The 24,302-nt window shown below is 41.2% G+C and overlaps 1 protein-coding gene across 5 annotated transcripts in view; it reads left to right on the top strand.

Annotated features, from left to right (window-relative positions):
• The window catches only part of LOC137371953 (solute carrier family 35 member F5-like), a 119,041-nt gene that overhangs the window by 67,487 nt on the left and 27,252 nt on the right, over nucleotides 1–24,302 (top strand). For 3 of the 5 annotated variants that reach the window (XM_068035114.1, XM_068035112.1, XM_068035113.1), the window contains 4 exons: nucleotides 3,043–3,147; nucleotides 19,638–19,797; nucleotides 20,252–20,338; nucleotides 21,683–21,773. In XM_068035114.1, the coding sequence (XP_067891215.1) occupies nucleotides 3,043–3,147; nucleotides 19,638–19,797; nucleotides 20,252–20,338; nucleotides 21,683–21,773 (443 nt within the window). The remainder of the gene's footprint in view (nucleotides 1–3,042; nucleotides 3,148–19,637; nucleotides 19,798–20,251; nucleotides 20,339–21,682; nucleotides 21,774–24,302) is intronic. The other 2 variants (XM_068035116.1, XM_068035115.1) reach the window with 1 other exon arrangement.

Here is a 24,302-nt window from a genome sequence, read left to right as displayed (position 1 = left end):
AAGGGTTGAAGGGCTATGGAGAATGGGCAGGAGAGTGGAGTTGAGGCTGAAATGAGATCAGCCATGATTGTATTGAATGGCGGAGCAGGCTCAAGGGGCTGAATTGCCTACTGCTCCTAGTTCTTATGTGCATAGTAAACCCTCAGTATTCTGTTAATTTAAGAAAAAATATTCTTGGCAATGCAAGGCCGCATTTATTTCCCTTCCCTATTTAACAAGAAGGAGATGATAAACGTTCTCCGAGAACCACTGCACTCCTTGTGCTAATGGCATTACTACGATGTTATCAATTAGGGGTTTCCAGAATGTTGACTCAACAATGTTGAAAGAAGAGCAAGAGTGTCTAAATCAGGATGTAGTTTGACTTGCAGGAGAACTTGGAGGTAGCGGTGTTACCATAACATTACTGTTCTTGTCCTCCTTTGTGGTAGAGGTTGCTGGGCTTGGGAAGTGCTATTGACATGATCTTGGTGAGCTACTGCCATGTACCTTGTAGATCATATTGACTGGAAAGCTGATCAGGCAAACTGCTCTGAACTAGATGGTGTCCGGTTGCTTGTGTGTTGTTACAGCTGCATCCATCTAGGCAAGTAGTGAGTATTCTGTCGCCGTTCTAACTTGAGCCTTGTAAATGATGGAAAGGTTTTTAGGGATCAGGTATGAGCTGCTTGTCACAGAGTACCTTACCTTTTGACGTGCTCTTGATATGGCAATCTAGTTAACATTCTGGTCAGTGGTGAGCACAAAGATATTGACAGTGAGAGATTTGGCAAACATGATTTTATTGAAGGACAATGGGAGCTAGTTGGGACTTCTCATGTTCAATATGGTCATTACCTGGCACTTGTGTCATGAATGATACCTGACATTTCTCAGCCCTGTCCAGGTTCTGCTGTAGGCTGCCATGGGCTGCCTCAATAGATATGTAATAATTGCAAATCTATTACCCACAGGGCATTATTGACCAATTAGAATCATAGAAACATACAGCACAGAAGTTGTGCCTATGCTGGCTCTTTTGAAAGAGCAGTCATGTTTAGTCCCACATCTGTACTTTTTGATTATTACCCTATAAGTTCTTCATCCTCAAGTACCTGTCCAACTCATTTTTAAAATTCTTTATAGAATCAGTTTTCACCATCTTTTTCAGGTAGAGCATTCCCAATCCTGACAACCAGAAGTGAAAAAAATGTCCTCATCTCCCCTCTAGATATTTTGCCAATGATTTTGAATCTATGAATCTTTAGTTATAGACTCACTTGCCAGAGGGAATAATTTTTCTTCCTTTATCAAAATCTCTCATCATCTTGAAAACCTCTATTCAGTCACCTCTTAACCTTTACTGTTCTAAGGAAAGCATTCCTAACTTTTCCAACGTCTCCTTACAGCTGAAGTCCCTCATCCCTGGTAACATACTGATAAACCTCCCCTGTACCCCTTCTAACTCCTTTACATCTTTCCTGAAGTGTGGTACCCAGAATTGTCCACACTACTCCAGCTGAGGCCTAGCTGATGATTCATAAAGTTCTAACATGATCTCTTAGGTTTATAAATATAGAAATAGAATATAAAAGCAAAGTAACCTATATACTTTTTAACCTACTTATCAACTTGCCCTCCCCCCTTTAAGGATGTGTATATGGATGTCAAGGTCTCTCTGCTCATCTACACTTTTCAAAATCATGCCATTTATAGTATACTGTCTTTCTATATTAGTCCTCCCAAAGTACATCACTTCATTCTGCTCTGCAGCGAACTCCATGTGCCATGCTTCTGCCCATTTCACTGTGTCATCCTGAAGGCTAGAACTATCTTTTCTGTTACTCTTTCATGGGTTGTGGGTGTCACTGACTAGGCCAGCATTTATTGTCTGTCTCTTATTTCCCTTGTGAGCCACCTTCTTGAATGCAACTGAGTGACTTGCTAGACTATTTCAGAGAGCAGTTGCTGTGGGTCTGGAATTACATATAGACCTGACCGAGTAAAGATGGCAGATATCCTTCCCTAAAAGACATTAGTGAACCAGATGGGTTTTTACGACAATCCAGTGGTTTCATGGTCGCTATTACTGATGCTAGCCTTTTATTCCTCTTCACTATCTACTACTTTGCCAAGTTTTGTTTCATCTGCAAACTTTATAATGCTGCTGCCTCCACCCAAGTCTGGGGTGTTTATGAAAATTGTTCATTGAAAAGAGTAATGACCCAAAACTGACCCTTGGGGAACAACACTGTAAATCATCTCCCAGTCTGCAAAACATCCAATTCACCACCACCCTTTGCTTCCTGTTACTGAGCAATTTTATATCCATATCATTATGTTCCCCATAATTTTGTGGGCTTCCATCTTCTTAATAAGCCTCCTGCATAGCTTCATTGATTGCCTTCCGAAGATCCATATATACGTCTACTGCACTACCTTGATCAGCCTTCTCTGTTACTTCATAAAACGTTGGGTATGAAATTGGACATGGACAGAGGTGCAAAACAGGTGTATTTGCAGTTACCAGCCATTCTACGTCGCATCCGATATTCAGTTCTATTGAAGGCAGTGGAACTGAATATCCAGTGGAGCGTATAACAGGTAACCAACATGATAACACCTATTTTGCTTCCCCACCCATTTACAATTTCATCCCCTTGATCTGCCAGGTAATTGTTGATGCCACTGATGTAAATCATCTTATTCTTCATAAATTTAGTTTAGAATTCAGTATGATCGCAAGAGAATTTTGTATTTGTACAAGAATGACAGAATTTAAAGACAGGCTTGGGGATGAAGGAAAATTTGAATGGCCAGTCAATTTTGTTGCAGGTTGGGTTCTTGTATGTATAATAGCCAAATATAAAACTAGCAGTACTTTGGGAACAGGGTGTCTACTCAACCTGAGGGTTAGTTGGAGACTGATCTCTGGTGTGGGAGTGCACTTCAAAACCCAAAATATGTAGATAGATCTCAAAGGTTAGAATGAATGGAGACCCTTTTTAAAACACATTTTTTTCCTGGTACTATCTACAGCCTTAATTTTTTATTTTATTGCAGGCTCATTGTGGTCATTAACAGGAGCAGTGTTGTATGCTGTCTACATAGTCATGATTAAAAGAAAAGTTGACCGAGAAGACAAACTTGACATACCCATGTTTTTTGGTAAGGTTTACAGTCACACAGTATACTGTATAATTCTTTTGAATGTCAAACCAGTTATGGTTGCCTGTTCTGTCACAACTATAGTTATTCTCTCAAGGTTTTGCTAAAGTACCGTTTGTGATTTCATATGTCAATGTTTACAATTATCGTCAGATTAAAATATTGGGAACCTTAAAATGTGGGAACTTCTGAGGGGGTTTGAACAATGTTGGTCATTTTTTTAAATTCCAAGTTATGTAAAATATGTGGAGCTGTTCATACGATATCAATCTGATGCTGTTAATCCTACCAATAGCCTCTAATTTCAAGAGTAAACTGCATGTCTGAGCAATCATACATACATTGTCATCTGCATGAGCTGACCCATGGATAACCATACGATAATTGAGAATATGCAATGTCCATGTGCACATGCTTAAATGGAAATTCCAGTGAGTTGGAAGGCCTATCATTAGAATTAATGTGCATTTTGAAATCTTCAAAAATTTTCAGATCCCAAGTATGTTATTTTATTTATTTAGAGATACAGCACTGAAACAGGCCCTTCGGCCCACCGAGTCTATGCCGACCAACAACCACCCATTTATACTAATCCTACATTAACCCCATATTCTTTACCACATCCCCACCATTCTCCTACCACCTACCTACACTAGGGGCAATTTACAACAGCCAATTTACCTATCAACCTGCTGTGGGAGGAAACCGGAGCACCCGGCGGAAACTCACGCAGACACAGGGAGAACTTGCAAACTCCGCACAGGCAGTACCCAGAACTGAACCCGGGTCGCTGGAGCTGTGAGGCTGCAGTGCTAACCACTGCATTTAGTTCCACCTACTCTACAATTACATTATTTTCAATAAGAAACATTCATATCAGAGTCATATGCAGTGCTGAAGAAGTGCTCCAGAACTAGCCATGCCTCTAGCCAAATTACAACACCAGCATCTAACCAACAAAGTGGAAAATTGCCCAAGTATGTCATAAAGCAAGACAAATCCATCCTGGTCAATTGCCATCCCTTCAGTTTACTCTTGATCATCAACAAAGTGATGCTAACAAATGATACTTGCTCACCGATGCTCAGTTTGGATTTCACCAGGACCATTCGGCTGCAGACCCCATTGCACCCATGATCTAAACATGGATAAAAGAACTAAATTCTAGAAGTGAGGCAAGAGTGACTGCCTTTGACATGAAGGCACCATTTGCCAAATTGGCCATTGGCTGGAGTCATAAGGAGATGGTTGTGGTTGTTGGAGGCCAGTCATCTTAGTAGGAGACCCTCAGAGCAGTGTCCAAGGCCTGTCCATCTTCAGCTACTTCATTCATGACCTTCCCTCCATCATGTGATCAGAATTGAGGATGATGATTGCAGTGTTCAGTTCCATTCGCAACTCCTCAGATAATGAAGCAGTCCATGCTTGCATGCAGAAAGACCTGAACAACATTCAGGCTTAAGCTGATAAGTGGTAAGAAACCTTTGTGTCAAGCATTGACTATCTCCAACAAGAATCTAACCATCTCCCCGTGACATTCAATGGCATTACCATCATCGAAACTCCCATCATCAACAACCTACGGTCATCATTGACCAGAAACTTAACAGGACCAGCCACATAAATACTGTGGCTATAAGAGCAGGTCAGAGGCCAGCAGGTGGCTCACCACCCGACTCCCCAAAGCCTCTCAACTATCTTCAAGGCACAAGTCAGGAGCGTGATAGAATACTCTCCGCTTGCCTGAGTGAGTGCTGCTCCAACAACACTCAAGAAGCTCAACACCATCCAGGGCAAAGCAGCTGCTTGATTGGCACCCCATTCACCAGCTTAAACATTCACTCCTCCCACCATCGGTGCATCGTGGCTGCAGTGTGTACCATTTACAAGTTGCACTGCAGCAACTCACGAAGGCTTCCTCAACAGCACCTGTCAAACCCATACTCTCTACCACTTAGAAGGACAATGACAGCAGGTGCATGGGAACATCACCACCTGCAAGTTCCCCCCACTAAGTAACACACCATACTGACTTGGAAATATATTGTTTTCCTTCATCGTTGCTAGTTCATAAGCCTCGAACTCCTACCCTAACAGCACTGTGGAAGTACCTTCACCACATGGACTATAGAAGTTCAAGAAGGCACCACCTTCTTAAGGGCATTTAGGGTTGGAGAATAAATACAGCCTTTGGCAGAAGCACCCACATTCTGCTAATGAATTAAATGCGTTTATTTTCAGGAATTTAATTATGTGTTAAAATATTGCATATATAATTGCAGTTGTGATTAAGTGAATTGCATTGATAAACTCTATGCTATATTAATTATTACCACACAGATTATTGTCAAATGGATGTATAACCCCCTACTCCCTGGGCCATTGTTGAAGTATCTTGTCAAATAATTTTGCACATGTGAGATGGAGTTTGTGAAAGTTGTTAAGATTTGGCACAGCCAATAATGACATGTCATGGTTATTAATGATATGACCAGGTTAGACTTTGTCAGTTCCCCGTCTGGATGGAAAACAACCTTTAGAACCAGTTTTCAGTCAGTCAAGTTTCAATTTGGGAGAGGGCAAAGGAGAGCAAGTAGGTTTTAGATTTTTGATATAAAATAAATAATTTAAATAAATGGGAAGTTAGAAATAGAAATTAAATTAGTAAATGCAGAAGAACGAAACCAAGGAAAAACTGGTAACATTCAAAGGATCATGAACCAATTAAATGAATGGGCTATAGGAATTGCAATTTGAAATCGATGTAGATTTACCTCATAATATGCTTATTTGAGCAGGAAATAAAGTTTAAAAAAAGAAAAGATTTGGGTGTGATTATTGACTTAGAATTGAACATGTTATAAATCAAGAATGCTAATCAAATACTGAAGGCATTTGATTAGGGAAATTAGATCTGAGAATTGACGGTTAGTTATTTTAATTCCCTGCTGATCTGTTGAAAATAAATGGATTGATCCCAGTATTAAAATTACACCAATCCGGATATTGAGGAAACAGCAAGGCACAGAAAGCATTAGTGCAAGTTGTTTAGAGGCCCTCTAACTATAGTTGTAGTGTAGAAAGGAATATAAATCAGGAAATTAGAGGTGCATGTCATAATGGTAACACAGTAATCATCGGGGACTTTAACCATTTTACAGACTGGGCAAACCAGATTGCAGTAATAGTGTGGAGGACGAGTTCATGGAATGTATACAAGATAGTTCTCTAGATCAGTATGTTGAGGAACCAACTAGGGAACAGGCTATTTTAGATCTAATGTTGTGCATTGAGAAAGGGTTAATTAATAACCTTGAAGTAAAGGGGCCTCCAGGGAAGGGTGATTATAATATGATGATACAATTTTATATTGCGTTTGAAAGTGATATAGTTGAGTCTGAGACTAGGCTCGTAAATCTAAAGAAAGCAAGCTGCGTAGGTATGTGAGACAAGTTAACTAAGGTAGATTAGAAAACTACATTAAAAGATAATGACTGTAGACAAACAATGGCTAGCATTTAAAGAATTAATACATAAGCTGCAACAAATAGATCAGTCCCTTTAAGGCACAAGAACCCCACAGAAAAAGTGGTCTAACTGGCTGACAACAAGAATTAAAGACAGCATTAGGTCAAAGGAAGAGGCTTATAATGTTGCCAAAAAGAGTAGTAGACAGAGGATTGGTAGGATTTTAGAATTCGGCAAAGGAGAACCAGGAAATTGATAAGGGAGGAGAAAAGAGAGTGTAAGAATAGACTAGCAGGAGACAAAAATAGATTGTAAAAGTTTCTATAGATATGTAACTAGGAAGAGATTAGTGAAAGTAAAAGTGGGCCCAAGAGGTAGAGACAGATGAAATTATAATGGGGAATGAGGAAATAGCAGAGCATTAAACAAAGACTTTGTATCTATCTTCAGGTAGAAGACACAGACGGCATTCCAGAAATAATAGAGAACTGAGTGTCTAGCGAGAACGAGAAACTTAAAGAAATCAGTATAAGTAAAAGAAGTATTACTAGAGCGATTAATGGGACTAAATGGTGATGTATCTCCCTGAACCTGATGACCTGCATCTTAGGATTTTAAAAGAGCTACATGCAGAAATAGTGGGTAAATTGGTTTTGATCTTCCAAAATTCCATAGATTCTGGAATCAATTCCATTGACTCCAATCCCAAAGATTAGAAGATAGCAAACGTAGCCCCGCTATTTAAGAAAGGAAGAAGAGAGACAACAGGGAACTGTAGGCCAGTTAACCTAACATCAGTAGTAGGTAAAATGCTAGAATCTATTATTAGGGACTGTTGTGAAAGTGCTTCCATTTTTAAAAATATTTTTTGAGGACTTGTGTTTTAAAGTTGTGGAAATGGATTCCTTAGGAGGACTGAAGTGATTCCATAGATGTTGGACTTTTTTTTTTAAAAGTCACCAGAAGGACTTAGGACTTGAGCTTTCAGTTTCAAAACAACACTTACTGGAAGTCACATGTCTTCAGCTAAATAAACAGCAGGTGCCTTCTAGTGGAACTAGAGAAAGACAGTGCGCTCCTCCCACCTCGATCATAACAGGACATGGTAATGGGACACTTAGCAAATCATAATTTAATTAAGCAGAGTCAACATGGATTTCTGAAAGGGAAATCGTGTCTGACAAAACTGTAAAGAGTTTTTTCTGAGAATGAAACTAGTAAGATGAATGTGGGAAACCAGTAGACGTAATGTGTTTAGATGTTCAAAAAGCATTCAATAAGGTGCGACACAAGGGGCTAGATTTAAGCGCCTGCTGAAAAAAATGGCGGCCCACACGCGTGAGCCGTGCAGCACCAAGCTGCCGCCATCTCCCACGCGGCGACTCATTTAAATACCCCGGTCGGCTTGCACCCCTGCAATCCATAAGGCGAAACATGCTTTCAGCATCCACCCTGTCAAGTCCTCTCAGGATCTTGTATGTTTTAATAAGATCACCTCTCATTCTTCTAAACTCCAATGGGTACAGGCCCAACCTGTCCAACCTTTCCTCAGGAGATAACCCCTTCATCCTGGGAATCAGTGGAGTGAGTGAACCTTCTTTGAACTGCTTCCAATGCAATTATATTCTTAAGTGAGACCAAAACTGTATGCAGTACTCCAGATGTGGTCTCACCAAAGCCCTGTTCAACTGTAGCAAAACTTCTCTACTTTTATATTCCATTCCCCTTGCAATAAATGACAACATTCCAATTGCCTTCCTAATCACTTACCTGCATGCCAACCTTTTGCAAATCATGTACCAGGACACCCAGATCCCTCTGTACTGCAGAGCTCTGCAATCTCTCTTCATTTAAATAATATACTGCTTTTCTATTCTTCCTGCCAAAATGGACAAGTTCACATTTTCCCACATTATATTCCATCTGCTAAATCTTTGCCCACTCATTTAACCTATCTATATCTCTTTGCAGACTCTTTATGTCCTCTTCACAACTACTTGCCCACCTATCTTTGTTCATCATCAAATTTAGCAACCATACATTTGGTCCTTTCATCCAAATCATTGATATAGATTGTAAATAGTTGAGGCCCCAGCACCAATCCCTGTGGCACTCCACTAGTTACAGCTTGCCAATCTGAAAATGCCCACTTCCTCTATCCATGCCAATATGTTACCTCCCTCCACCATGAGCTCTGATTTTGTGTAGTAACTTTTGATGTGGCACCTTATCAAATGCCTTTTTGAAATTCAAGTACACCACATCCATATGTTCCTGTTCATCCACCTTGCTTGTTACTTCCCCAAAGAACTCTAATATATTAGTCAAACATGATTTCCCTTTCACAAAGCCATGTTGACTCTGCCTGATCGCATTAAGAGTTTCTAAATGCCCTGCTATAATCTCCTTAATAACAGATTCTAGCATTTTTCCTATGACAGATGTTCGGCTAGCTGCTCTGTAGTTTCCTGCTTTCGGTCTCCCTTCTTTCTTGAAAAGAGGAGTTACATTCGCGTTCTAGATTCCCTAGTCAGGGGTAACATTTTCTCAGCATCTACCCTGTCAAGTCCCTTAGGAATTTTGTATGTTTCAATTAGATCACTTCTATTCTTCTAAACTCGAGGTTATATAGGCCTAGTCTACTCAATGTCTCCTCAGTAGACAACCCTCTCATTCCAGGATCCAGTCGAATGAGCGTTCATTGCACTTTCTCAACAGCAAATGTGACCTTCCTTTGGTAAGGAGACCAAAATTGCACACAATACTCTAGGTTTGGCCTTACCAATGCCCTGTGTAATTGTAGTAAGACTTCTTTACTCTTATACCCCAATCCCTTTGTAACAAAAGTTAACATACCATTTGCCTTCCTAATTGCTTGCTGAACCTGCATGTTAACTTTCTGTGATGCATGTACGTCAACATCCAGGGCCCTCTGAATGCAAACATTTCCCAGTCTCTCAGTATCCAAAAAATATTCTGCTCTGTTATTTTTCCTTCCAAAGTGGATAACTTCACATTTCACCACAAAGTATTCCATCTGCCATGTTCTTGCCCACTCACCCAAAAAGTTGTGAATCTTTGGAATTCTGTACCCCAGAGAGCCATTGAGTATATTCAAGACAGTGGTCAATAGTGTTTTTGGGTACTAAGAGAATTGAAGGGTATGGGGATAGTGTGGGAAGGTGGAGTTGAGGTAGAAGATAGCCTTGATCTTGATGAATTGCAGAGCAGGCTCCAAGGGCCAAATGACTTACTCCTGCTCCCATTTCTTATGGTCTTATGTTTAAATGTTCGAATTTGAAATACATCAGTGGTGAGACTATATTTTTTTATACTTTCTTCCAAATGTTCAGAGGCTAGCAGCAAAGATAATTCTAACTCAACCGTGATAAGCAACATAGATTGTGTTTTTTTTTCATTGGAGGAAAAGGAAAATTCAGGATAGTGTGCTCCGTGTACTTAAGAATATTGAGAAGAATGGATTCAAGCAGTTTACTTAACATTGAGCATAATCATACAACAAGAGGGCATGAGTATAATAATTGCTCTCAGATAGGATTTGAAATTAGAAAGCCTTTCCCCACATAGTAGAGAATTTGTGGAATATGTTTGCCAGAAAGATGAATATCAGATTAGAAATTAAATTGATAGTTATATGGAAAGATATAGATAGGGGGAGATGCTGGAGTAGTGGTAATGTCACTGGACTTGTAATCCAGAGGTCCAGACTAATGCCCTGGGGACACTGGTTCAAATCCCACCACAACAGCTGGTGGAATTGAAAGCTAGTCTCTGTAATGGTGCCATGAAATGATCATCAATTGTCATAAAAACCCATCTGGTACACTAATGTCCTTTAGGGAAGGAAATCTGCCATCCTTACCTGGTCTGGCCTACATGTGACTCCAGACCCAAAGCAATGTGGTTGACTCTGAACTGCCCTCTGAAATGGCCTAACAAGCCACCCAGTTCAAGGGAAATTAGGGATGGGCAACAAATGCTGGCCAACTAACAACTAACAGGAGGAGGTGGCTCCACAAATAGCCCCATCCTCAACGATGGGGGGAGGCTAGCACATCAGTGCAAAAGACAAGGATGAAGCATTTCCATCCATCTTCAGCCAGAAGTGCCGAGTGGATGATCCATCTCGGCCTCCTCCTGAGGTCTCCAGCGTCACAGATGCCAGTTTTCAGCCGATCCGATTCACTTCACATAATATCAAGAAACGACTGAAGGCATTGGATACTACAAAGGCTATGGGCCCTGACAACATTCCGGCAATAGTATTGAAGACGTGCTCCAGAACTAGCCGCACCCCTAGCCAGGTAGTTCCAGTACAGCTACAACATTGGCATCCACCCAGCAATGTGGAAAATTGCCTAAGTATGTCCTGTACACAAAAAGCAGGACAAATCCAACCCGGCCAATTACTGCCCTATCAGTCTACTCTCGATCATCAGCAAAATAATGGAAGGGGTCGTCGACAGTGCTATCAAGCGGCACTTGCTGAGCAATAATCTGCTCACTGACCCTCAGATTGTGTTCCGCCAGGGCCACTCAGCTCCTGATCTCATTACAACCTTGGTCCAAACATGGATGAAAGAGCTGAACTCCAGAGGTGAGGTTGAGAGTGACTGCCTTTGACATTAAGGCAGCATTTGACCGAGAATGGCGTCAAGGAGTCCTAGCAAAACGAGTCAGGGGGAAAGCTCTCTGCTGGTTGGAGTCATACCTAGCACAAAGGGAGATGGTTGTGGTTGTTGGAGGTCAGCCATCTCAGTCCCAGGAGATCACTGCAGGAGTTCCTTATGGTAGTGTCCTTGACCCAACCATCTTCCGCTGCTTCATCAATAACCCTCCCTCCAACATAAGGTCAGAAGAAGATGTTCGCTGATGATTGCACAATGTTCAGCACCATTCGCGACTCCTCAGATACTGAAGCAGCCCTTGACAGTACGCAGCAAGACCTGGACAACATCCAGGCTTGGGCTGATAAGTGGCAAGTAACATTCGCGCCACACAAGTGCCAGGCAATAACCATCTCAAACAAGAGGTACTCTAACCATCTCTCCTTGATGTTCAATGGCGTTACCATCGCTGAATCCCCCAGTATCAACATCCTCGGGGTTACCATTGACCAGAAAATGAACTGGACCAACCACATAAATACTGTGGCTAGAAGAGCAGGTCAGAGGCTGGGAATTCTGCAGCAAGTAACTCACCTCCTGATTCCCCAAAGCCTGTCCACCATCTACAAGGCACAAGTCAGGAGTGTGATGTAATACTCTCCACTTGCCTGGATGGGTGCAGCTCCAACAACACTCAAGAAGCTCAACGTCATCCAGGGCAATGCAGCCCACTTGATTGGCACCCCTTCCACCACCTTCAACATTCACTGCCTTCACCACCAACACACAGTGGCAACAGTATGTACCATCTACGAAATGCACTGCAGCAACTCACCAAGACTGCTTTGACAGCACATTCCAAACCCGCAATCTCTACCACCTAGAAGGACAAGGGCATCGGATGCATGGGACCATCATCACCTACAGGTTCCCTTCCAAGCCACACACCATCCTGACTTGGAACTATATCGCAATTCCTTCACTGTTGCTGGGTCAAATTCCTGGAACTCCCTTCCTAACAGCACTGCGGGTGTACCTACACCCCAAGAAGTGGTTCAAGAAAGCAGCTCGCCACCACCTTCTCAAGGGCAATTAATGATGGGGAATAAATGCTGGCCTAGCCAACGATGTCCATATCCCATAAATGAATTTTAAAAAATCTCCTGCTGCTATGGTTTTGTTGTTTGGGGGTGAGAGAAAACTGGGGAAAGAAACTTCAGATAACCTTCTGTCAGGTTGAGTCAAATCTGTAAACAGAGAAATTGTGCGTGTTCTTGGAATAAATGGCTTTGATACAAAGGATTTCCTCCTGTGCTTTCTTAATACACGGATCAATTATTTTAAGAAGTGAACTAAAGGGGAGTTAAGATTGCAAAGGTGTCTAAATCTGAAGCATTTGCAAATTGTGCTGTTCACTCTTGAGCATTATTGAATAGTCAATTGTACTATCAATGGTGCTGCATATAAATTAGACTGCATCAGAAAGAGCTGCTTTTTAGTTTTTTATATTGGGAATGTTTAATGCAGCATTATTAACTCATTGATACTGTACCAGTGACCTCACTAACATCAAATCACTAGGCTATGCACAAGAGATAGCTATTTTTTATTTCTCTGTTAAGAGACAACTGTTTCAGCTTGTGGCCCTTGCAAATCAAAGAATTTTGTCAAACTAGTCAGATGACTTCCCCCACCACTCTACTTTCCCAAAATGCATAGGTTCAATCATCAGAAGTTTTTTTTTTCTGCAAGAAGCTGTTGTATTAAAACAGTATTCTAGTGATGTATTATAAACTTCTGCCATATATAAATTAAGTTTCAACAATGAAAGCAATAACATGCTTCACTGAATCCTTTTATGCAGAATAGCTACTAAAATACATTTTCCAATTTCATACCAGCTAGATTTGATTTGAAAGAAAATGCTTTTCTATCGACATAGCTTATCAGTCTTTGACTATATTAATCCTCATTTCATACATTCATATTATTTTTCATAGCTTTTTTTTGTTTGGACTTTTATTCGAAACCCACCACATTTTTCCTGTTTCACAAGCTTCTTACAAGCTTTAATAACTTTTTCTACACTATCATTCTATAATGTATTGTCATGCAGGCCCCTAGCTGCCAAACATGAGGCATATTAATTTTGCCACACGGACATTAAATTTCAAACTGTTGTTGAAATGAAGAAAGGATTTTCTTTAAAAAAAATTGCCAGATCTTGGCTGGAAAGACATTTGCATGTTAACAGACAGTGTTTGGAAGGACAAAGCAGCCATTCCCTGACACATTCAACCCACAATAGATTTTTGATCACCAGACGTTGAAGGTGGGGGAGCTTGCATTCCAGATTGTCTGCTAAGATAGTCAAATACTCAAATGGACATGATCAAACCAGCTAGTCACATGACTACCTGCTGGCCAACCTGAGTTTTTTTTAATTTGTACAAACAGTTTGGGCAGAAAGCCTCCCCTATCTGCCTGCTCCCATCTCTTTCTCACGGAACTCCAAATCCATTGAAGACACATGAACCCCAAGAGAGAAAAGTCTCCGACAGCGAACAAGGTTTAAGAAGAATACTGGGCCCCAATGAAAAGTAAGGTCAACCTACAATAAAGGACACTGCTGTGAGCTCAAAGAACCGTAACACAAAAAACCTCCTCAGATATTGCCTTTCCGCTTTATTTATTCTGTTTTCTTTCTGTCTCTATCTGCATGTGTGTATTGCGTGTGCGCACTAGCGTGGGTGTGTCGTGGATCTGTAGGCATTAACCGAATTAGAGTTTATGTTTAATACATTTCAACTTTTCTTCTTTAAACCTGAGAAAACCTGTTGTGCTGGTTTCTTTGCCTTATAATTGGAAAGCGGTGAGAAAGGGTTCACCAAGGGGGGGCTGAAAACATGATATGTTTAAAATCAAACCCTGTTACAGTAAGACCAGGTGAAGACGGAAAGGGAACCCTAGACCTCTTTCTCACCTGGTCGTAACAGAAATTTGGGTGCTAGCTTTCGGAATTGACCCACAGACAGAGAGAGAAATTGGGTGGGAAGCCAAATTGTTCCCGATCAAAAAGAGCAAGATTTCAATACAGGTTTTCTTGTGGTTGTGTGTGCTTGAATACTAACATGTCTGCAACTGAAGCTTGTAGCTCTCCAAGCCAGGGTGAAGCAACTTGGGATAAGGGCGGCACAGTGGCGCAGTGGTTAGCACCGCAGCCTCACAGCTCCAGCGACCCGGGTTCAATTCTGGGTACTGCCTGTGTGGAGTTCTCCCTGTGTCTGCGTGGGTTTCCTCCGGGTGCTCCGGTTTCCTCCCACATGCCAAAGACTTGCTGGTTGATAGGTTAATTGGTCATTATAAATTATCCCTAATATAGGTAGGTGGTAGGGAAATATTGGGACAGGTGGGGATGTGGTAAGAATATGGAATTAGTGTAGAATTAGTATAACATGGGTGTTTGATGGTCGGCACAGACTCGGTGGGCCGAAGGGCCTGTTTCAGTGCTGTATCTCTAAAACTAAACTAAAACTAAAACTTAAAAACACTGTCATTGGAGGAGTTGAATAAAATGGCTGAGCAGTATGGAATAACCATACGTGGTAAGGCTCGGAAGTCTGAACTCCTAAGGATAGTGGCCAACCATTTTTACCTTGAATCTGAAGAAGCAGAAACAAGGTTAGAAGCAGACTCCGACAGGGTATTGTTAGTAAAGATATAACTGGAATAGAAGAAACTTGAATTTGAGGAGAGAGAGAGAGAGAGAAGGACAGGAGAGGGAGAGAGAATATTCCGAAAGGAGTGCGAAGAAGGAGAGTTGAAGCGGCGACAGAGTAACCCCAGTGAAAGCATAGCCAATATGGAGGAGCATAATTCAGCGATGTTGTTAAAAGTAGCTCGACTAATTCCAAAATTCAATGAGGAGGACGTAGAAGCATTTTATGTGTCCTTTGAGGAACTGGCAAGGCAACTAAAATGGCCTGCTGAGACCTGGCCTCTTTTCCTACAAAGCATGCAAACTGGAAAGGCCCATGAGGTCTATTCCCTGTTGCCAGATGAGAGTTCATCAAATTATGAAATGACCAAAAATGCTATCCTCGGGGCATATGAATTAGTACCCGAAGCCTATCTCTAAAAGTTTAGAATCCTCAAGAAGCAAGCTGATTAAACTTATCTGGAGTTTGAAAGAAGTAAGCAGCTGGCTTTTGGCCAGTGGCTGAGGACTCTTAAAGTACAGCTCTGCTATGAGAATCTCAGAGAAGTAATTCTGATAGAGGAATTTAAACACTCTCTCCCACACTCTATAAAGACCCATGTAGAGGAGCAGCAGATTCAGGGAGCCTGGCAAGCGACCTAGCTGATGAGTTTGCTTTCATTTATAAGTCGGTCGCCCAGGGGAGAACCTTTCCTAGTCACCCTCACAAATCCGAAAAGGACTAAGGGTGGGAAGGTGTTAGGAGCCCAAGCAGTCCTGGGAGAGAAAGACAAGCAGGAGACACAGGGGGTCCTCCTCTAGCCAAAAAAGAAGGTGCAGTGAGCAGGAGTGAAACCTGGAGACCTGTGCGCTTAAATTTTAATAAGGCAAATCATCTAAAAGCTGACTGCTGGAAACTAAAGGGAAAACCTGTAGAGTTAATCAGGGCACACCCGCTCGGTGAAGACAGCAACCTGATGGAAAGCACAACAGAACAAGCTTGGCTTTAACTGCAGTAACAGTGAGACCCAGGAAGCTTACTACTGTAAGTGCAGGAAATGTTAGTAGGATTCCTGGAGGTTATCAGGGTTTTGTGTCTCAAGGGAAAGTAACCCCATACCACTCGAGTGAGTAAAGCAAGCCTATAGTAATTTTAAGGGACACGGGCCACTAGATCCCTTTTACTGGGAAAAGGCATGACCTTTCCCCCAGAGAGTGCAGTGAACACCAAAATGGTGGTGAATGGTATTGGAGTGTAGTGTATGCCTGTACCTGTATACTGGGTGCACCTGGAATGCGACCTAGTTTCGGGACTAGTGACCGTAGGGATTGTTCCTAGTTTGCCTGTGGACGGGGTTGACTTCCTAGGTAATGATCTGGCAGGGGTGAAGGGGGTAGCGCCCCCCCCCCCCCCCCCCCCAAGTAGTGAAAGAAAGACTGCAGGAGATCAGAGAGACAGGGTCGTGGCGGGACACAGACCCCTGCAGTTTCTCTGAATGTGCAGTGGATCAGGCCATGATCAAACCAGCTCCCCCAGATGAGACTGAATTGGCACTGCAGGCAGCTGGCCATGAGGTCTGTCTATCTGAGACTTTCATTGGAAAGTTAGGAGACCCAGGGAATGAATTACATGAATTTTCCATAGCTGAGGCTCGGCGGGCCGACCCAGTATTGCAAGAGTTAGCACAGGCTGCCCAGTCTGAAAGTGAAGCAGAGGGAGTCCCTGATTGCTACTATTTAAAGAATAAGATACTGGTGAAGAAATGGAGTTCGCCTCACAGACCTGAAAGCAAGGATTGGACAGTAGTTCACCAGTTAGTGGTGCCGCAGAGGTACCGGGAAGAAATATTAGTAAGGGGCCACGAGACTACAGTGACTGTACATGCTGGTATACAAAAGACCAAAGCCTGCATAAGACAGCAGTTTGACTGGCCAAAACTCCACAATGATGTGGTGGAGTACTGCAGGAGTTGCCACATGTGCCAGGTTGAGGGGAAACCCCAACCTACAGTGAAACCTGCACTCCTAAGCCCTGTACCGGTGTTAGGAGGACCCTCCAGCAAGGGGCTGGTGAACTGTAAGGGACCCCTGCTGAGCCCAAAAGGGGACAGGCAGGCACAAGGCTGGCAAAAGTTTATAAAGGGAAGGGGAAAAAGCGACCAAGAGGACTGGTTAAAGGAAGTCCGAGAGGAATCCAGAATGAAAACCCCTATTGTCCAGTCAGCCCGCCCCGGAAATTGTGAAAAGTTAGACCCCACGTTCTATGTAAATGTAGACACTAGAAGCACCCCACCAGAGTTGCTAACAGCATTTACAGGAACCTGCAGAGAGAAAGACCGACCTCTAGGGGCCAGAGAAACCGTGAAGGTGATGCCTCGCTTAGTCAAAGTGCCACAGGGAGTGCAGTAGAGTCTGTACAAATACCTGCAGGCAGAAATGTTCCAGAAGCCAAAGGGGAGATTAGCAAAGAATCCTCCCCCACAGTCAGAACCAAAGAAAAACCACCCATTCCCCTTTTCAGACCTCAACAGAAACAAAGACCCTCGGCAGCCATGGAAATGGGTAAACAGAAGAGAAACCTCCCCCCAAAAAAGAACCACATGTTTATTGGAATGCCAAAAAGGGGGTAATTAGAGCAGCACTGGCACCAAGAGAAAACGGGCTGTAATAAGTTTTAGGATTTATCAATGAATGGGAATGAATGAGAGAAATGCATGTTTTTTTCTGTATCTTACATTTTTCTCTCAACCCTTTTAATGAAATGCAATTTTATCAAATCGCATTTCATTCCGCTGGGTGTGGAGGTGTCATGCAGGCCCTCACCTGCCAAGCATGAGGCATATTAATTTCGCCACATGGACATTAAATTTCAAACTGTTGTTGAAGTGAAGAAAGGATTTTAAAAATAATTGCCAGATCTTGGCATATTAACAGACAGTGTATGGAAGGACAAAGCAGCCATTCCCTGACGCATTCAACCCACAATGGACTTTTGATCACCAGACGTTGAAGGTGGGGCAGCTCGCATTCCTGGTTGACTGTTAAGATGGCCGAATACACAAACCGACATGGTCAAACCAGCTCATCACATGACTAACCTGCTGGGCAACCTGAGTTTTTTTAATTTGTACAAACATTTTGGGCAGAAAGCAGAGTGCTCCTGCACTGAGATGATCTCTCCTGTCTGTCTGCTCCCATCTCTTTCTCACGGAACTCCAAATCCACTGAAGACACGTGAACCCCAAGAGAGAAAAGTCTCCTACAGCAAACAAGGTTTAAGAAGAATACTGGGCCCCAGCGAAAAGTAAGATCTACCTACAATAAAGGACACTACTGTGAGCTCGAAGAACTGTAACACAAAAAACCTCCTCAGATATTGCCTCAAACCTTTCCACTTTATTTCTTCTGTTTTCTTTCTGTCTCTATCTGCATGTGTGTATTAGAGGCCTGCTCAGGTCAGGAAAAAGGAACCCGACCGAACCACAGCCGGCCCGAGTCCCTCCGATTTAGCCCCGGGCCCGACTCGACTATCCCTTTACTTACCTTCCTGAAACCGAACCAGCAAGAAGCTGCTGCAGCGCATGCGTGAAGATGTCATAATGACGTCACTCGCTCACTGCGCAGACTCAGTTTCGTCCCAGACTCCCAGTTCAGGTGAGTTTTTTAACTTCAATACTTACCAGCAGAGCACTTACCGTGTGGGTCCAGCCCGACCCGACTCAACTCGACCTGGACTCAGCCCAATCCGACCCAAGCCCAAAAGCCAGACCCTGAAGATGAACCCGACACATGTCATCAGGTCCCGTCGGGATCGGGTTGGGTAGCAGGCCTCACGTGTGTATCGCGTGTGCATGCTAGATTGGCCGCATTGTGTATCCGTAGGCGTTAACCGAGTTAGAGTTTAAGTTTAATAAAATTTCACGTTTCTTCTTTAAACCTGAGAAAATCTGTTGTACTGGTTTCTTTGCCTTATAATTGGAAAGGGGTGAAAAAAGATTCACCAAGAGGGAGCTGATGGTGTTTACCATCAAACTCTGTTAGAGACCAAGTGAAGGCAGAAAGGGAACCCTAGACCTCTTTCTCACCTGGTCATAACAGTAAAGATTTCCCCTGCAGCTTTGTAATGTGACATTGCTTCCATTGACAAATCTAAATATAAAATGTTCTGTGGTTCTACTCTAGTTTGCAGGAGTGCATAGCTAGCACCATATAAGAACACCTATATAGAGATGAGATCCGTGAAATTAAAACGTTTTCATCTAAGTATCACATTATCTCATGAGTTAAATTTCGTGAGTTGCAAACAGAAAAGACTATTGAGTATAAAAATTTGATCTATTTGAAAGGTAGCAAAATTGGTGTATTTTAGAAATAAACTATTGTGCTTAAAATTGAGTGTTAACACTTGGAATTCGTCAGTCTTGGAATGTTTCTTCAATAGGTCAAATTAATATTTGTGTATAGTACTGTAACAAATCTTTTTTTTTATGTCTGATTTTTGTCCAGGTAAATTCAGTGATTTCAAGCTAAGTCTCTCATCAAGCCTGAATCAGAATTATCCTTGCTTCTGTCCTCTGAACACATTCCTGACAGGTGCAGCTCAACACTGGGATCACTGAATTTACCCTTTAGGATATAAAATCAAAAATATTTTCTCTCAATTTCATTTTTTCTTTATTTTTCTTTTCTTTGTACAGGATTTGTGGGATTATTTAATCTCCTGCTGCTATGGCCTGGATTTTTCTTGCTTCACTATACAGGATTTGAGGCTTTTGAATTTCCAACCAAAACTGTATGGATGTACATCCTTATTAATGGACTTATAGGAACAGTGCTGTCTGAATTTCTCTGGTTGTGGTACGATTTTGTTATAATTTACTTTCGAAATGTAAAGACGTGTTCACTTAATGGAAAACCGGAGATAACTTCTAGAAAATCTGTCAAGTTGCCAATTTACTAATTACTCAAATGTTTTCAAACATCCCCACAGAAGTTCAAATTGATTTAAGCATGAATAAAAGTCATGTTTAAAATACAATAATGCAACATTTTTCCCCAAAGATGATCACTATTTGCAATGCAGTTGATATATTTTACATGATTGTACAGTGAGCCATTATTGTCGAGCTAACATCAGATTTTCAAATTCATTGTTTTAAATTTGGGAACCTAAAATAACATTTCTACAAAAAATAAGCGGTGAACAATGTTTAGATAAAATATATCTGGAGATCTGTCTGCTACAATCCTGCGGTTCATTGAATTGATAAAATCACTGATCATATATATTTCAATCTATGCATCTTTTCAGTGACAAATCGCCAATTCAATTAACCGCAACTGCCCAAAGAATACCTTTATATTCACCAAAGTATCCCTCTGGAAAATGTAATTATAGGTATGTGGTACAAACTTATCTACTTCAACTTATGCCCCTCATGTTACAGCACTGTCTCCAATGGCAGCCCAGGTTTCAGCAGTATTGCTTTAATATAATTGAGAGAGCACACCTGCCTCCAGTGCTCGTTTTCCAGGACAAAGCTCTGCTGGCCACCATTCCTATTGATTGCAGGTTGTTGAGCACTCAGAGGTCCCATATAGGCCAGCAATGTAATTGTTATATTATTGGCATATTGAAGGTCTGTGGCCAGAAAATAGAAGTAATTTTTGCATGTTTTAACCCGTTGCATGTGTGCAATCTTGCTCATGCTTAATTGTTTCTCCATTGTTACCAAAGCTCTGAATTCCACTCCAGTGTAGATGGTTCTGCAATGCAACAGCTGTATCAATCAACTGCACTGTTTAACATTTTTCTTGATCAGCATCATTGTCATTCCTATTTCCATTTTTCCCCTCAGCATCTCACCAGGAACCTTAGCTTCTCTTTTGAGACCTGAATCTTTCTGCAACTACCCAAATCTCTCATATCGCATTCCTCTAATATGTTAACAAGTAATTTGCTTTTTAACTTTCGAAGAGTGGTTCAGGTAAAGCTGAGAGTATGATACTTCTGAAAGAAACTTTGTAAATTTTCTGTTGTATTCCTCTGTGCTCTATTTTATATTAATTTTTCAGAAATTATATCTTCCTTATGACATTTGCTGCTGTTTGTTAGCTTGGCTAAATGGGCAATACTCTCATCTGTGATGCAGAAGGTAGAGGGTTCAAGTCCTATTCTAGGACCTAATCTAGTCTGACACTTCAGTTCAGTACTGAGGACATGCTATATTGTTGGAAATTGAATTATTCAAATTAATAAATCTGTCTGCGTGTTTCAGTGGTTCATGTATACATTAAAAATTGATAGTATTCCAAGAAAAGGAGCAAGTTCTCCTGTTGTCTTTGCCAACATTCATATCTTAACAAACACAAAAGAAACATAGACTAATGGCTCATTCATCTCATTGTAATTTGTGGGACCATCCTGTGCCTAAAATGGCTGTTGTGTTTGTCTACGTAACAACAGTAACTGCACTTCAGATTAATAGATTATATATGAAAATCTTTGGGATGTTTGAAGGAGCTGATAAAACATTATTGCTTTTGATTTGTATTTATTACTTGTTGCAATTTATCTGTACAGTGTGGTTTAGCCCATTAATTTAGAATATTTCATTGTATGAAGCACTTGTAGCATAGTGGGTTAGTGCATTATTCTTTAACTTCCAGGAGTAATTGACAGAATAATTTGAATTTAACTGGCTCAAATTTTATTTTTATGGATTTAAAATTAATTTTTCAGGGGCTGTTTTCTTACATCATCATTGATCGGCACACTTGCATTAAGTCTCACAATACCTCTTTCCATGATAGCAGACATTTATATGAAAAAGGTAATTCCAACAATTTTTGAAAATAGTATGATTAATGCTAGAACATTTATTGTAAAAGTTACTATTTGCTTAGGACTTAAGTTGCCATTTCTGTGTTTTTCTCAATCTGTTGATTTCTTGCTACATATTTCTATTGGTATATACAAACAAATATTGGGCAGTTCCTACAGTTAGGGTATGTATCAGTATTTGCAGGAAGCCCTTGGGAGTGTGTCATTATGATAGGAGAGTCCCTCACACAGAAACATTTGAGGACTAGTAGACCTGGACTTCCCAAAGCTTGTCTAAATATCTCATCGCTTCCCAAAACTTGCTTTGAGATCACTGTGAAAAAGCGAGCATGAAACCTAATAAAAGAGTAATTGCGCGAAGGAAGAATGCATTGCAACAGACCATTAGAGAATTAGATCGCTGGAAAGGTTAGAAATTGTAAGATGAGTACAGTAGTGCATGGCTTTTCAACTCATTAAAACTGGAAATTAATACACCAGCTGGTGAGTAAAATTTTCTTGTCCAGAATATGATGTGCATTAATAGAAAGAAAAAAAATGAATGCTGTGTCAAATAAAAACAGAAAATGCTGTAAGTCATTGCAGGTTAGATGCTGACTAGGCTGCTGTTTGTCTCCAGCATTTTCTGTTTTAGTTATGATAACTAGTTCCTGACATTTGTATTTGTATGTTTAAAGCAAGAACATCTTTATTTTAACAGAGAATTTTCTGAGAGCTTTGTCACAATGTAATCTTGATAGTGTTCTTCACGGGAGCTTTATAACTGAAGTGAAAGCTCATGGGATCGACCATTAAAGTGGAAATTAGATTATTAACCAGCTAGATAATTGGAAACTGAGAATAGTTCAGAATGATGTAGTTCTAATTGGACAGCTGTGACCATTGGAGTTTTCTGGAACTCCTGCTGCTCATGGGTATTAATGATCCTAATTAGAAGTTATAAATAGGATGTCTAGGTTGTGCAGGAAACTACAACATAATCTTGTATTTATATAGTGCCTTTTTCATAGTAAAACATCCCAAGGCACTTCACAGGAGCATAATGAAGCAAAATTTGGCACCAAGCCACATAAGTTATTTGATGCACAAGGAGATGACCAAAAGCTTGGTCAAAGACGTAGGTTTTAAGGAGCATCTAAGAAGAGGAAAGAGAGGCAGAGGGGTTTAGGGAGTGCATTCCAGAGATTAGTGTTTTGGCAGCTGAGAGCACAGCCGCCACTGGTGAAGCGATTAAAATCGGAGATGCTGAAGAGACTAGCATATGTGGAGAACACTTATCTTACATAGGCTCTTATCAAAATTACAAATGACATCCTATATGACTGTGACAAAGGTAAGCTATCCCTCCTCGCCCTTCCTGGCCAACTTGTTCACAGCCTTTGACATGGTTGCCCACCTCGTTGTCTTCTGCACCATCATCCAGCTGGATGGGACTGCACTCACCTGATTCCATTCTTATCTATCCCATCATAGCTAGAGAATCACCTGCAATGACTTCTCTTCCCACTCCTTCACTGTTACCTCTGGTGCCTACTAAGGATCTATCATAAGATCCTAAGAAATAGAAGTAGAAGTATGCCATTTGGCCCTTTGAGCCTGCTTGACCATTCAGTAGGATCATACCTGATCTTCTACCTCAGCTACACTTCCCGCACTATCCCCATATTCCTGATTCCCTTAGTCACCAAAAATCTATTGACCTCTGACTTGAATATACTTAACGAATACACAGCTGTCTGTGTAGAGAATGCCAAAGGATCACACCCCCTTTGAGTGAAGAAATTCACCTCATCTCAGTCCTAAATGGCCAATTCCTTATTCTGAGTCAGTGACTCCTATTTCTAGACACTCCAGCCAGGGGTAACATCCTCTCAGCATCTACCCCATCAAGCCTCTTAAGAATTTTATATTTTCTTTTATTCTTTCATGGGATGTGGGCGTCGCTGACAAGGCCAGCATTTGTTTTTAAACTTAAATAAGGGAATTATGAGGGCATGAAAGCAGAGCTAGCTAAAGTGAACTAGCAAATTAGGTTAAGGGATAGGTCAGTAGAGATGCAGTGGTAGACATTTAAGGGGATATTTCAGAATACACAGAATAGATGCATTCCAATGAGAAAGAAAAATTCCAAGGGGGGGACCCGCCATCCGTTGTTAACTAAAACAGTTAAAGATAGTATCAAACCTAAAGAAAAAGCATATAATTGCGCAGAGATGGGTGGCAGGTCAAGATAGGACAGAATATAAAAAACAGTAAAGATTGACTAAAAGATTGATAAGGAAGGTAAAATTAGAGTACGAGAGAAAGCTAGGGAGAAATATAAAGACAGATAATAAGAGTTTCTATAGCTATTTTAGAAAGAAAAGAGTTAACAAAGTGAACGTTGGTCCTATAGAAAGTGAGTCTGGGGAATTAATAATGGATAATAAGGAGGTGGTAGATGAATTGAACAGGTATTTTGTATCAGTCTTCACTATAGAGGATACAAGTGACATGCCAGAATTAGCTGTAAGTCAGG

Source organism: Heterodontus francisci, chromosome 7 (genome assembly GCF_036365525.1).
Source record: "Heterodontus francisci isolate sHetFra1 chromosome 7, sHetFra1.hap1, whole genome shotgun sequence".
NCBI classification, from domain to species: Eukaryota; Metazoa; Chordata; class Chondrichthyes; order Heterodontiformes; family Heterodontidae; genus Heterodontus; species Heterodontus francisci.
This window is presented reverse-complemented; position numbering and strand designations above follow the sequence as displayed.